At 44.1% G+C, this 14,381-nt stretch overlaps 1 protein-coding gene across 3 annotated transcripts in view; it reads right to left on the bottom strand.

Moving 5' to 3' along the window:
* The window catches only part of ELAC1 (elaC ribonuclease Z 1), a 30,213-nt gene extending 15,871 nt beyond the window's left edge, over positions 1 to 14,342 (bottom strand). The window contains exons 1-3 of one of the 3 annotated variants that reach the window (XM_005224204.5): positions 9,324 to 14,342; positions 7,638 to 7,802; positions 1,296 to 1,763 (exon numbers count right to left, since the gene is read on the bottom strand). In XM_005224204.5, coding sequence (XP_005224261.1) covers positions 1,296 to 1,763; positions 7,638 to 7,794 — 625 coding nt within the window. In that variant the 5' untranslated portion in view covers positions 7,795 to 7,802; positions 9,324 to 14,342. 3 annotated transcript variants of the gene reach the window in all.
* Between the last annotated feature and the right edge of the window lie 39 nt (positions 14,343 to 14,381).

Below are 14,381 nucleotides of genomic sequence, written 5' to 3'. Positions count from 1 at the left end.
GCATTTAATAAGCTTATCTTCAGGTAAAATTAAAGAGCCCATTTAAATGACAAGTTACCGACAAACTGATTAACGTAATAAAAAGTTGTTAGAGGGGACTGTTGGATCACAACATCGAGGAGAATTTCAGGTAGTTACACACAATCAATCTTCATTTTAAACAGAGGCAGTTCCATGCTTACCGAACTGGGCTTCAATCTCATATTAATCGAGAATAGCACCTGATGATCACTCTGGGCAATACGTGCAAACAGAGTACGTTCACTAATTCCAACATGGATCATGTTTACCGTTTCCCAACACACTGGTATTCTCACAGGTTTGTAGATATTAAAAATATCTTTGGTCTAAGGCAGTTTTCCTCATTACTTAGTGCTTTGTTTTAGTTGGGGAAGAAAGAAGAGATTGTGTAAATAAAGAGAAAGAACACATGAAAAACCACTGCCATGCTTTTCACAGGTTCTGTCGTCGGCATGGCAAGGAAGGCGGTGACACTAGAGGGCTGATGTGCCTGGCGCTGCTTTGGGAGAGGTGCTGAGGGACCTGGGCGTGTGATGGCCTAGCATGGAGAAGGTACGAGGCCTTGGCTGGGCCCCAAGCCAATCTTTGAATGCTTGCTTCCAAGTGTGATGAACCCAGGTATATAAGGCTGGTTGAGGGACTTTCTTGGTGGTTCAGTGGCTAAGACTCCATGCTCCCAATGCAGGAGGCCTGGGTTCGCTCCCCAGGAAACTAGACCTCACGTGCTACAACTAAGACCTGGCACAGTCAAAAAATAAATAAATAAATAAAACTGGTTGAGGCAGTGTTCCAAACACCAAATTACTAATAACTTAATCAAAGTTGACTGACTAGGCCAAGTCAATGAAGAAGGAAAACTCAGAAAGCAGCTAGTTGCAGTTGCATGGTTGAGAACTATGGTGAAAAGTATCTGACCAAAGATGCCACTCAAACATACTTCAAAAAGATGACATGAGAAAATAAAAGCCCAGACCTGAGACATCCACCATCACCCCACCAACCAAGATAGGAAAAGCTGAAGATAAGGCAGATCAAGAATGTGCCTCTAGAGAGCTGAAGAGAGACTTCAAATACATACTTCATTTTTGCTCTGAATAGCATCTTCTGGCCCCAGAGATTTCCCTTAATAAACAAACTTCAGGAAAAGGAAGTAAGTGGAGAAAATGTTTAAGTGTTAGGCCTGGGAAACAAGAAAGGAAGGTTTCTATGACACTTCTAACTGTTTCAGCTCACAACTCAACTGAGGAGAAAGGAGAAAACAAACAAACACTCACCCAGATCTTTCAGTTTCTGTGCGTTGAGTTTACCTGGGCGTTTCTTCTCCACGACTGAAAATCCAAAGGAGGGTATTCGATGAAAGAGGCGAAACGCTTTCACAACAAACTGTTCGTCATCAACCAGGAGGTACGAGTTTTCTTCTGAGTCTAACAGGATAGTTCGTCCTTCTCCCTCTTTGGGGGGGTTGTCTGTTTTATCCACCTGCACAGATTCTTGCAGTTCTTCTGTAGGACACTGATCCGCTGTAGGCACCAGCTCATGGACCACGTAAGGGAAGACCAGCTCCGTGTGAGAGAGTTCCATGGTTCGCCAGATAAAGTCCCGAAGCCCCACAGGGCCATAGATTTCGATGGGCTGTTTGGTGACCATGGACCCACTCTGCAGGCTGATTGTGCAGAGGAGGCCAGGAAGGCCAAAGAAATGGTCTCCATGAAGATGCGTGATGAAGATCTTGGTAATTCTCCCTTTTGATTGAAGCAGAAAAACAAATTTTTGAATTTTTCAGAAATAAAACCCACACAAAGCTGCTTGAAACATGCATGTATTTTTCTACATGATTCCAGAAGCAAGAAAGACAAGTATTATTTCACTGGAAGGTTTTAATAAGATACAACTTTTTTCATAAAACATCTTCAAATTATACAGTGTTACAGTTTTAAGAGTATTTTCCTATACATCCTCTTACTGGAAAAATGAGAAAAGGAAAGAAGTGAAGTGAAGTGAAGTGGCTCAGTCGTGCCCGACTCTTTGGGACCCCATGGATAGTAGCCTGCACCAAGCTTCTCTGTCCATGGGATTTTCAAGGCAAGAGTACTGGAGTGGGTTGCCATTTCCTTCTCCAGGGAATCTTCCCAACCCAGGGATCGAACCCAGGTCTCTCACATTGTAGACAGACGCTTTACCATCTGAGCCACCAGGGAAGTTCTCTCACTGGAAAAAAGAAAAAAGGAAAACGTGTACCAAAATGATTCACTTCAGTAATCAGCTAGGCCTCAAGTGCGAAAGTATCTGGCAGTTACACTGCCCCCTGCTGCTCCCTCTCAGAACAGCAAGTATGTACTCCCAGCATGCTAACAAACGTTCCTTTGGCTCCAACAGACTGGACCAGTGCCTGAAACCAAAATTGCCTTTTAAGGACTCCACACTGGCCAAAGACTAACTAACCAAGCCAGAGCCTGCTTGCCTGGATGAGACAGAAGGAGAAGGAGGAAAAAGCAAGGGGGATGAGGGAGGGGAGGACAGGGAGGAGGGAGAAGGAGGTCGGGAGAAAGGGATAGAGGTGAAGGACCACGGAGGAGGAGGCAACAGATGCTGGAGTGCATATCCGAGGGTAAACCCCCCATGGTGTTTCGTAAAGGCACGTGGGTCCATCCCTTCCTTTCGGTCTGAACTAATACAGCAGCTCTTCCAGTGCATATTGACTTAGGCTGTAACTTGATTTAGCCAATGGTAAACTGTATGGGTTTTCCTGGTGGCTCAGAGGTAAAAAATCTGCCTGCCAAAATAGGAGATGCAGGTTCGATTTCTAGGTCGGGAATATCCCGTGGGGGAGGGCATGGCAACCCACTCTGGTATTCTTGCCTGGAGAATTCCATGGACTGAAACACCCTCCAGGCTGCAGTCCATGGGGGTCACAAAAAAGTCAGACATGACTGAGTGACTGAACAACAAACTGAATCTACTCCTGGTACGTGGCAGGATGCCACATCAACGTTTTTCAGAGATGCACCACAAAGCCTTTTGAAAGTAACAATCACAATTAACATATTTTTAATATAGCTCATGACCTGCCTATTTAGTTTATTGTGATGGGATCTGTCCTGTGACATCCAGGTAACAGTGTGCTCCAAGCGAGTCTTCTCAGTGTTACTACATCAAGCCAGGCACTGTAGCAGAGAACAATGGACCAGGTAGGGGCTGATCTTGAACCTTGAGAATCCCCAGGAGGCACACTAGAAGTTTCCCCAACATGCTCCTTTTTGTTGCCTTGGTTTAGTCTTTGTTTTTGCTGTTTTTTTACTTCTGGAACGCTTTCATTTCCCCCTTTCTGCTGTCTGGGCTGCCAACAGCCCCCCACCCTCCCAAGTGGGACCTAAAGAATCAGCAGACAAAAGAACTGCATCAGTTGTTGAGTCGTGGTCTCACACTGACCTCAAAACTGCCAAGTCAGACTTTCCGGGGCCTCTCCCTATTTACTGCAAAGCACAGCCAAAGCTGAATACCAAACAATCAGTGAACTCAAAGCAAGTGAGACACGTTAGGTAAGAAAAAGTAACTTCCACAGTTATCACAGTTTCATGGAAGACAGACATTTCATTTTTTAAGAAACTTGATTTCAGTGGGAGAAGGAATGGCAACCACAATTATCAAAGGTAAGAGGAAGCTATCAAATGAAAAAAGAAAAATGCCTGAGTTCCCTTTCACTTAAGAACACGAAAATTACCAGGGAAAATGTCATCCATATAGGAGTAGAAGACTAAGCATCCTCTATGCCCAAAGGAATGATGCACTGATATTTACTGCGGTAGGAAAATGTCTACATTATTGATACATACTATATTCAGTTGGAAAAAAAAAGTAATACCAAATATAGTTTGATTGCATTTATGCAAAATTATATACAAACACACACACAAATATACCTGCACCACTACCATAACTATATGTATAGAAAATTCACTGACCAGAGAGAGAGATTTGGGATTTTCTTATTTATATTTTTCTGTTTTGTTTAAACTTTTACAATGAACATGTATACTTATTATAATCATTTTAAAATTATACTTGTATAATACTTTTTTGTAATCATTTTTGAGGGAGAAAAAAAGCTTAAGCTTACCTTTAAAATTATGAAAAAAAATAGATATGACAAACGCACACTTTTTAATCAGATGCTTGGATATCAGGACCATGGAAAGTTGAAAGAAGTATATTTAGACAGACAGAAAGTACTTCCTTATGAAACCCATAAAATATTATTACCCCAGGAGGTAGTATAAGCTAAAAGGCTTTCGAAGATTCCAACAGTGATGGGTCCATATTTGGTTACTGAGAGAAACCAAGATGTATTGAGGATTCCAGGTTGAGATTGGGGCTTTAGAAGTGCTAGAGTGTCTTTGCTGATGTTCAGGGATTACCATATCATCTCCTCCCTGAGGCCAGGAATTCTTTTTTTAAATCAATAAAAATTTAATAAGCTAAAAGTTCCCTTTAGATTTTATTTTAGTATTATTATTTTTTGGCCAAACTTTTATTTTAAAAAGCTTGAGCTTTGTGATCTGTTGAAAAATAACTGTAAAATATAAAACATGAGAGAAAGGTATTATGGCAAATAGAGTTAAGGCGGTACCCGTGGCCCCTGCCTCCAGCTGTCCACATCCCTCTATAATTCCTTCCTTGTGAGTGTGGGTGGGACTGGGCGCTTGCTTCTAACCAGTGAAACACGGCACAAGGATGCATTGCGATTATGTTCTAAGAGTCCATCTTGCTGGCAGACTTGCTCTTAAGTCTCCTTCTCCCTTCCAGGCAGTAAAAGGAAGCAGGCTAGCCTGCAGCAGAAACCCCCATGACCAGGACCGACAGCAGGCCTCAGGTTGCCGCAGCAGCCTTCGTTCAGCACCTAGAAGGTTCTGCCAACAACCTGAGTGAGCTCTGAAATGAGACCCCAGCACTGGCCAAGACCTGGGCTGCAGCCTGCTGAGATCCTGGAACAGAGAATCCAGTTAAGCCTGGCCTGAAGTCCCTGACCCACAGAAACTATGAGATAATAAATGCAAGTAACCCACTAAATTTTTAATCCGTTGTGCAGAATTAGATAACTGACACAGGTACTGAGTGAAAACTGGAGACTTATCCCTAAACCCAAACCTCTTAATACAACAGTCACTTGTTTCTATTTTAATTACCCTGCCACCTCAACTCCTACTCTCTAAATATTACAGCCACCACTCTGGCGTGTGCCTACCCTGCCAGGTCTCGTGAAAGGAAGCCTTGTGTGATCCCAGGGAAGTAAAGCATAACACTGCTCTGACCACAGGGTTTCAACATAAGACAGTATGTGATTAGGGTTGAACTGTGTACACCTGTCCCAAGTGATATGCCTGGTTCCTTCCTCCAACAGTTCTCTTCCTAACCCTCTATCTAGGTCTGGGATATCACCACATATAACCTGGAGTAATTCTGTACTTCTTCACATCCTAAGACATTCACTCAGTCACGTCTCCTGCTGGCTCTACACATATCTCTTTGAGTCTCTCAAATTCATCCTTATTCCTACTTTCTGCTCCAGCATCTTCATCTTCTCTCTCTCACCAGGTGAATGCAACTGCCTTGGGCCTGATGCCACTCTCTGTCCCAATACATTTGCTATTGGAAAACTGTCCTAAAACACAAATCAGACCATGTCATTTCTTGGATTAAAAAGTATTTAATTATTTCTTGTTGACAACAGCCTAAATAATAAGGCCCAGATACCTTAGAATACCACCGAAGTCTTCACAGCTGGCCCTCACTTTAAGCATTCCTGTCTCTCATCTCTGCAGTCAAGTACTCAGAGTGCTGGATGGCTTAGGATTCCCCAAACACGTCATGTCTCTGGAAACTCCCTTACTTCCTGCTCACTCTGTCATCTGTTCCCTGAATATCCATCCCTGCTTCTCCTCCCAGAGAAACGTCTATTCATCTCTTATATCCTCGCCCGACTGTTACTATCTCTGAGTCGCTTTCTCTGAACAGTTTGTGTCCTCCTCCTCTGTGCTTCAAAAGTAGCTAGAAAACACCTCTTAATTCCGACTTGTCACATCTCACCATGACTGTCTGCACATCAGTTTCCACCACTAGACCAAGGGATCCTCGGATGCTAGAGCTATCTTTCTTTTAGTCATTAAACGCCAGGTGCTGTGATGAGCCGTAGGAATAATTTCAGTAACTACCGCTTATCAAGATCTAACGAGTGAGAGGCCCGGTACTAAGCTGAACATCTTACTCACGCATTAACAGATATCACCAGGCATCCCCTAGGTGCGCACATGCTCAGCGAGTCTAGTCGTACAGGGAACACACAGTGAACACAGAAACAACTTCCTGAGCAACACAATTTTAGACCCTGATGATGCTAAAAAGTCAGGAGAACCAGCACAAAGCAGGAGAATGCCTGGGGTGAGGGAGAAATTACTTAACCCAAGAAGTTTGGGGGAAGCCTTTGAGGAGACAACATTTGGGTTGAGATTTAACTGATGAGAAGTAGACAACCACACAGAGAAGGGATTATTGTATACAATTCTTACATCACCCCTTTTAAGTGGAGGGTTTAAGTGAAGTGAGTGAGTCAGTCGTGCCGACTCTTTGCAACCCCATGGACTATACAGTCCATGGAATTCTCTAGGCCAGAATACTGGAGTGGGCAGCCTCTCCCTTCTCCAGGGGATCTTCCCAACCCAGGGATCGAACTCAGGTCTCCTGCGTTGCAAGCAGATTCTTTACCAGCTGAGCCAGAAGGGAAGCGCAAGAATACTGGAGTGGGTAGCCCATCTCTTCTCCAAGGGATCTTCCCAACCCAGGAATTGAACCGGGGTCTCCTGCATTGCAGGCAGATTCTTTACCAGCTGAGCCATCAGGAAAGCCCTGATAGGGGGGTTTTAACCCCATTTTAAAGATGAGAGAAGAAAAACTCAAGCTTGCTGGTCTGCTAAGGTGATAAGCAGAGACACAGCTGGGACTGGAATACTGGTCTACCCAACTCTGGGCCAAGGCTCTGTGAACACTGGACCCTTCGGTGGGCCTGGGGCGAGGCTCGCTCTGTTCCCTCTGGCCAAAATGCCCTTCTTCTCCTCAGCCCAGGGAGCCCTTCCTCCTCCTTCAACAACTCACATATCACCCCCTCTCAGATGTCTTCGCTGATGACCCCAAGCAGAAAAGAACCACTCACTCCTCAGAACACCTACTTCCCTCTCATGATACTTACACCCACCTCCTGGGGGAAGTAAGCATGTTCCCGTGCTTGAGCAGTGTCTTTTTAACGTGTCCGATGTATCCCACTCCATTCTCCATGCCCTAAGCCTATGTACATCCTTCCTCTTCAATTTACAGGAAGAATGAAAAGTGAAGGACTGAAGGGAAGGAAGGAGAAGGAGGAAGTAAGTTGGGTAGTCATTCAGCTAGTTCATCTAGGCATCTGGGTGTGGCCAGATGCCTGAATGCCTTCCAAGTCTTGCCAGGGCTCCAGCACTGAAATGGGGTACAACTGCTGGGGTTGTTTCTGGGTAGAAGGCCCAAGGAGAGCCGAGAAAATGAAGACGAGCAAGAGACAGCCCTAATTAGAAAGTAGAACGTATACTCACCTGCTTTAAGTTGGCTCTTCATAAGCTGTGTCTGGGTCCCCTCCCCACAGTCAAAGAGCCAGCACTCGCCTTCACACCGAAGGACCAGAGCGGAGGCACCCCGGGTCGGGGATGGGTATGCTGCACCTGTCCCCAGAAATGTCACATCCATAGACATCTTCCACCCTGCAACGAGAAGGTCACTTAGGGATTATCACACATCACTGCTCAAAATCACCGAGAACAGGTTCTTGTGAGTTTCACGGTTATCTAACTTCTATATATTGAGAACAGTGTGGATTCCTGTTCTCTAATAGTTTTCCGCAGAAATCTAAAGAAAGATTTTAGTAACTCTTAATCAGTAAAAGCTACAAATTACCAAACCTTGTATGACTGCTCACGCAAATAAACAAACAAAAAAAAAAGCCAAACTCAGTTAATTAAAAACTACAGTTGAGGGCCTCCCTGGTGAAACTGAAAGTGTTAGTCACTCAGCTGTGTCCAGCTCTTTGTGACCCCATAGACTGTAGCCCGCTAGGCTCCTCTGTCCATGGAATTCTCTAGGTAAGAATACTGGAGTGGGTTGCTATGCCCTTCTCCAGGGGATCTTCCTGACCCAGGGATAGAACCCAGGTCTCCTGCACTGAGGCGGATTCTTTACCATCTGAGCCACTTGGAGAGCCCTCCCTGGTGGCTCAATAGTAACGAATCCACTTGCCAACGCAGGAGACGCAGGTTCAGTCCCTGGTCTGGGAAGATCCCACGTGCTGTGGAGCAACTAAGCTTGTGCACCACAGCTACTGAGCCTGTGTTCTGGAGCCCGGGAACGGAAAAAAGAGGAGCCATCAGAATGAGAAGCTTGTGCACAGCAACTAGAACCTGCTTGCTTCAACTAGAGAAAGGCCTGTGCAGCAACGAAGACCCAGCGCAACCAAAAATTAAATAAATAAATACAAAAAATTATATATATATATGTAACCAAACTGTAGTTGAATTCCAACCACACAACATTCTGGAAAAGGCAAAACTATGGGGATAGTAAAAAGACAGTGGTTTGGGGGGGAAGGGAGGGAGGGATGGGGTTTTTAGGGCAGTAAAACTATTCTGCATGATACAGTAAAGACAGACACATCATACATTGGTCAAAACCCATAGTATATACAACACAAAACGTGAATGAGCCCTAATGTAAACTGTGGGTCAATACTGGCTCATCACCGTTGAACCACACTAACGTAAGATGTCAGCACTAGGGGAATCTGATGAGGGGCAGTGGTGGGGAGTGGGTATATAAGGACTCTGTACTTCCTGCTGATTAATTTTTTTGAAAATCCTTCTAATAATAAACAGCTCTAGTGAGGTTCTGGGCAGGAGAGGGAACTTAATTATGCTCACTAAGTGATCTCTCTCTGGTGAGCAGCTCATGGTGAGCAGCCCTTTCTCTGAACCATCAGAAACCACAACAAAACGCTACAACACTCGACAGCAATGTGAGTAACACACAGTAACGCTGAGGGAACGTCTCACTCCCCTGATAAGAGGGTCCATGAGGGGTTAGCGCTTGGGCTTCTGCTCTCACAGGTGATCAGCAACAACCTGCGGAGGGTGTAGATTTCTGCCAACTCCTGATATCTCTTTTTCCTTTCACTATTTTTGGGCATATCTATCTCTGATACAGTTCCTTTTTAAAAAGATTTATTGATTTACTTTTTGGCTGCAGTAGGTCTTCACTGCTGTACTCAGGCTTTCTCTAGCGGCAGCAAGAGGGGGCCACTCTTCATTTGGTGTGCAGGCTTCTCACTGCGGTGCCCCATGCACTGCAAGGCAGATTCGTAACTACTGGACCACCAGGGAAACCCCTCTGATACAGTTCTCTGACAGGAGATACGCATCAAGTAAAATAAACCCAAACTTCAGTTCAGTTCGGTTCAGTCGCTCAGTTGTGTCCGACTCTGCATGACCCCGTGGACTGTAGCACGCCAGGCCTCCCTGTCCATCACCAACTCCCAGAGTTTAGTCAAACACATGTCCATTGAGTCGGTGATGCCATCCAATCATCTCATCCTCTGTCGTCCCCTTCTCCTCCTGCCTTCAATCTTTCCCAGCATCAGGGTCTTTTCCAATGAGTCAGTTCCTCACATCAGGTGGCCAAAGTATTGGAGTTTCAGCTTCAACACCAGTCCTTCCAATGAACACTCAGGACTGATCTCTTTTAGGATGGACTGGTTGGATCTCCTCACTGTCCAAGGGACTCTCAAGAGTCTTCTCCAACACCACAGTTCAAAAGCATCAATTCTTCAGTGCTCAGCTTTCTTTTGAGTCCAACTCTCACATCCATACCTGACTACAGGAAAAACCACAGCCTTGACTAGACAAACCTTTGTTGGCAAAGTAATGTCTCTGCTTTTTAATATGCTATCTAGGTTGGTCATAACTTTCCTTCCAAGGAGTAAGTCTCTTTTAATTTCATGGCTGTAGTCACTATCTGCAGTGACTTTGGAACCCAAAAAAATAAAGTCAGCTTCCACTGTTTCCGAATCTATTTGCCAAAGTTATATATAACCAATTACAGATTATCCACATGGATGGCAAGGAAGGAAACAAACATGTAAGTTTAAGAAAAACTACTAAAACAGGAAAACTCGACAGGGAGCTGGATAAATATACTATCTACAGGGGGAAAGAAACCTATCAGAAACTTTTCTCAGTCCTTGCAAAAATGAAAAAAACCCTCAGTCACAAGAGAAAAAAAAAGTCTTATAGCTAGAAATAAAGTTAACGAGAAAGGAACAGGCCCTAAAAGACTCAAAGAGAGAAATACATTAGCTTCTCTGATAGGAGATTTACTATCACCGAAATGCCTCTTTCCATAATTAATGCATGTATATTTAATGCAAATTCTATCAGATTTCCAGTGCGATTCATCTTGGAACAAACATAACCCAAAGATCACATGAAAGAAAGAAAGTAGGTCTGAGAATGGGCAAGAAAAGCATACAAAGTAGTGAGTACTGATTTACTTTTCTAGGTAGTAACATGACACTAATCACGCACAATGGAAAGATACATTATTGGCCACAAACATAAAGTTGTAAGTAAGAGAAGGGATAGTCTGGAAATAAACCCAGGTACACTGGAAATCAATATGTAACAGAAATGTAAAAAGAGTGGCTTTTTTAAATGAATGACGCTGACATAATTGGTTATTTTCGCAGAAAAAGCGAAGCAAGATTCTTATCTTGCATCCTATATAAAAATACATTCCACATGGTTCAGAAATTCAAAAGTGTTCAAAAAAATTAGGAGAATATGTATACAAATTTGGGGATGAAAATCCCTTAATGGCAAGACATGAAACACAAAGCTTTTAAAAAGACATTTTTACTACATAAAAATTTTCATATATCAAAAGACTCTTAATGTCAAAGGACCTCCCCCTGCCAAAAAAAAAAAATCTGGAAAAAACTGTACTGTTTGATAACGGGTTAATGCCCCTAAGGGGCTTCCCTAGTGGCTCAGAGGTTAAAGCGTCTGCCTGGAATGCAGGAGACCCAGGTTTGATCCCTGGGTCAGGAAGATCCCCTGGGGAAGGAAATGGCAACCCACTCCAGTACTCTTGCCTGGAGAATCCCATGGATGGAGGAGCCTGGTAGGCTACAATCCATGGGGTCGCAAAGAGTTGGACACGACTGAGCGACTTCACTTCACTATTTAATGCCCCTAAGAAATGGTTCAAGCAAATGCATTAAAAAAGAAAAGTACAAAATAGGAAACTAAAACAATGAATATACACTAGAAATTCACAAAAGAAATCCAAAGAGCCAATAAGCATGAATGATATTTACTGTGAAACTTTTAAGGTGGCTAAAATTTGGAAACCATCTGAATATACAGATAGATAGATAAATATAAATATGGAAACAACTGAGTATTTTATTGTACATTCATATCATGAACTATCTGTTCTACAGCTCAGCCAGGTCTGTGACTCCTGCACTGAAGGGATGACAATGAGAAAAGTTACAGATGGCTATGGCATAATCTCATTTTTAAAACAATGCCCAAACATCTATGTTATACAAGACAGAGAGAGTCTGGTGAGGAACAATATACACCGTACTGCTACAATGGTTATCTCGGGGGTGATTAAAATGATGGTGGTGGAGATTAACTTTTTAAAAAAATCCTTGAATTGTTTTTGGTTGCAATAAGCAGCATTTTATTTACCTATTTGACTTTATTTTGCATTTAATTTACTTCATGACTTAAAAAAAAATGTGTCATAAAGCTAAACATGCTTTTCTGACTATGTGTCACCTCATCTCCCTTTCCATTGGGGGTACAGTCAGCTCCCCACCCCGGCCCCACACCTCACACAGCAGGTGGGTGGTACATCTCTCCACCCCACACATGAGTTTTTAGGTTATTGCTAGTGACCTTTCCATGCCTTACTCCACATTTTCACTTCCAAGATCAAGACTTCCTCTGATAACTCTATAGTTTAATTTGCAAAGGCTTTCTGATTGGACTGCAGTTTGCAAGAGCCACAAGAGTAAAGTGAATACAGAAAGTCAAAAATTTAAGGTAATAAATGCAGAAGGTGTAATAGAATATAAACACTTTGCATGTGTAACTGATAGTAGATCTAAGCCAGTGGTACAGAATCCTGAAGTACTCATCACCTGGAGATCTTTTAAAACATCAACCATTGGGCTCCATCCCAGAATCAACAGGAAATTCCGCAAGAGACATGTGTTTTAGAACTGAATAAGAAAAATTCTTCCCCTGTGATCCTAACATGCAGTCAGTTTTGAGAACCAGTTAGTGAAAGGCTAGTGGAGAACTACAATGGATGGATCAGGCTGACCTGAACTCACTAGTCAACAAGTCAATTAAAAAAAATAAAAAAAATTTTGTTATGCAAAATTTCAAACACACACAAAAGGAGAGAGATTAGTATAACGTACTGTCACACTGAGCTTCAACAATTATCAACTCAAGGTCAATCCTGTTTCCTCTTTATCCCCCATCTACCACCTAAGAATATGTAACAAGTGGTATTGGGAAGTTCCACCAGGGAGCACAAGCTGTCTGACTGTCTCTTTTTCTGATGTTAGCAACCATTAGTGATCCTTTCCAGGAAACACTATTTCATTAGGGGTTGTCAAAAGGTGATATTCTCTCATTCCTTCTGTAGTTATTAGTATTCTGTAATTCCCTGATCAATCAGTCACCCTGCAATACAATTTGTATGGAAAAGAGCCAGTGATCAATCTTAACACCACAGAGGCACGACCTAATCCAACTCCTGACGTGATGCAATATGAAGCACACAGTAACCGATGAGGTTTTCTTGCCAAAAAATATAACATGTATCTGGAAAAGGCTGTCTTCTAAACACGTTTATTAGAGCACACCACAGCGAAGGAAAAAGCAAAAATCAGTATGTAAGAAACAGTACAGGACAAATGGCTTGACTTCTTCAACAACCTAAATACTAGGAAAAATAATAATTGAGAGAGAGGAGGAGACAAAGAGATGTGAGCCATCAAACAAACGTAACATGTCTAGCTTGTCTGAATCCTGATTTGGACCACCAGATGATGGGAGGGGGAAAAAAATGAGAGCACAGGGGAAATGCAAACTTCACCAGAGAGTAACAGGAGATTCTTATGAGACTGATAATGCTGTTATGTTCAATGAGTTACTGTGTTGTGTAAACATAAGCCAGTATTTAATGGATGAAATGGTACATTTTGATTTGCTTTAAAATAATCCAGTGGGGGTGAGGGTGCCAGATGCAACTAGATCAATTAGCGATTAGTACATGAGTTGGTACATTCTGTACACAATTCTGTTTTTGTATAGATTTGAAAGTTTCCATAATAAAAAGTTTAAAAGCAAGCCAAATAACCAAAAGTCTTCCATTAGGTCGGGAAGTAACCAGAAATTTAATCACTGGTGCGCGTTATGCACCACTAGGAAATAAGTAAGCAAACCAGGTTTTGGGTCTTGTCTTCTTGGACAACAAAACAAAACAAAACAAAACAAAACTCAGCCGTTTGTTTTCTGACAGTACACATTCCTAGCGAGAATACAACACACGACCGAGCTCAGTAGGGTCACTTGACACTCTGGGCTAGTGGCTCTTAGTCCTGGCTGCAGACTACAATCCCCGGAAGATTCTAAAGACTGTCGGGCTCCGAAGGAGTTTTCAGGCAGAGGCGGTGCCAAGCCTGCAATCCACCCAAGCGGTGCAGGCAGGGCAGGTCCTGTCATCCTCCATTTTAGAGATGAAAGGGCCGAGGCCCTCTGCACAGAGAGTGGCCTTTGCGAGGCCAAGGCCTAGCCAGCTGTGGCCAGAGGCCGGGTCTCCGACCGCCGGCCGGCCCAGCAGCTCCTCCACGCCTATCGAGCAAAAGGAGGGTGGGAGGCGGCAGAGGCGCGGGGCAGGGTGTCCTCGGCCCGCAGGTCGGGGTAAGCAGGCGCGATGAGGGGCGGTGGGTGGACAAGGCGCGTCCTAGCTCCCCGGCTCGGGTCCTCGGTTTCCGGCCCAGCCCGCGACTCCGCGGGTCGCCCGAGCGCTCGATCGGTTTGGCGGGCGCGGGGGAGGCCTCGGTGGCGCAGACCCCGGCCCGCCCCCCACCTCGGGCGCGCCGTGCCCCACTCACCCACTCCCCGAGGCCCGCGGCGAGGCCCGGCCGTCCGCGGGGCGGCGACGCGCGCGGACGGAAGTGCGCCGCCGGCCGAGTCCGCGACCCACCG

The sequence above is a fragment of the Bos taurus genome, chromosome 24, assembly GCF_002263795.3.
Source record: "Bos taurus isolate L1 Dominette 01449 registration number 42190680 breed Hereford chromosome 24, ARS-UCD2.0, whole genome shotgun sequence".
Taxonomy (NCBI): Eukaryota; Metazoa; Chordata; class Mammalia; order Artiodactyla; family Bovidae; genus Bos; species Bos taurus.
Note: the sequence above shows the minus strand (reverse complement) of the source record. Positions and strands in the feature narration are given on the sequence as shown.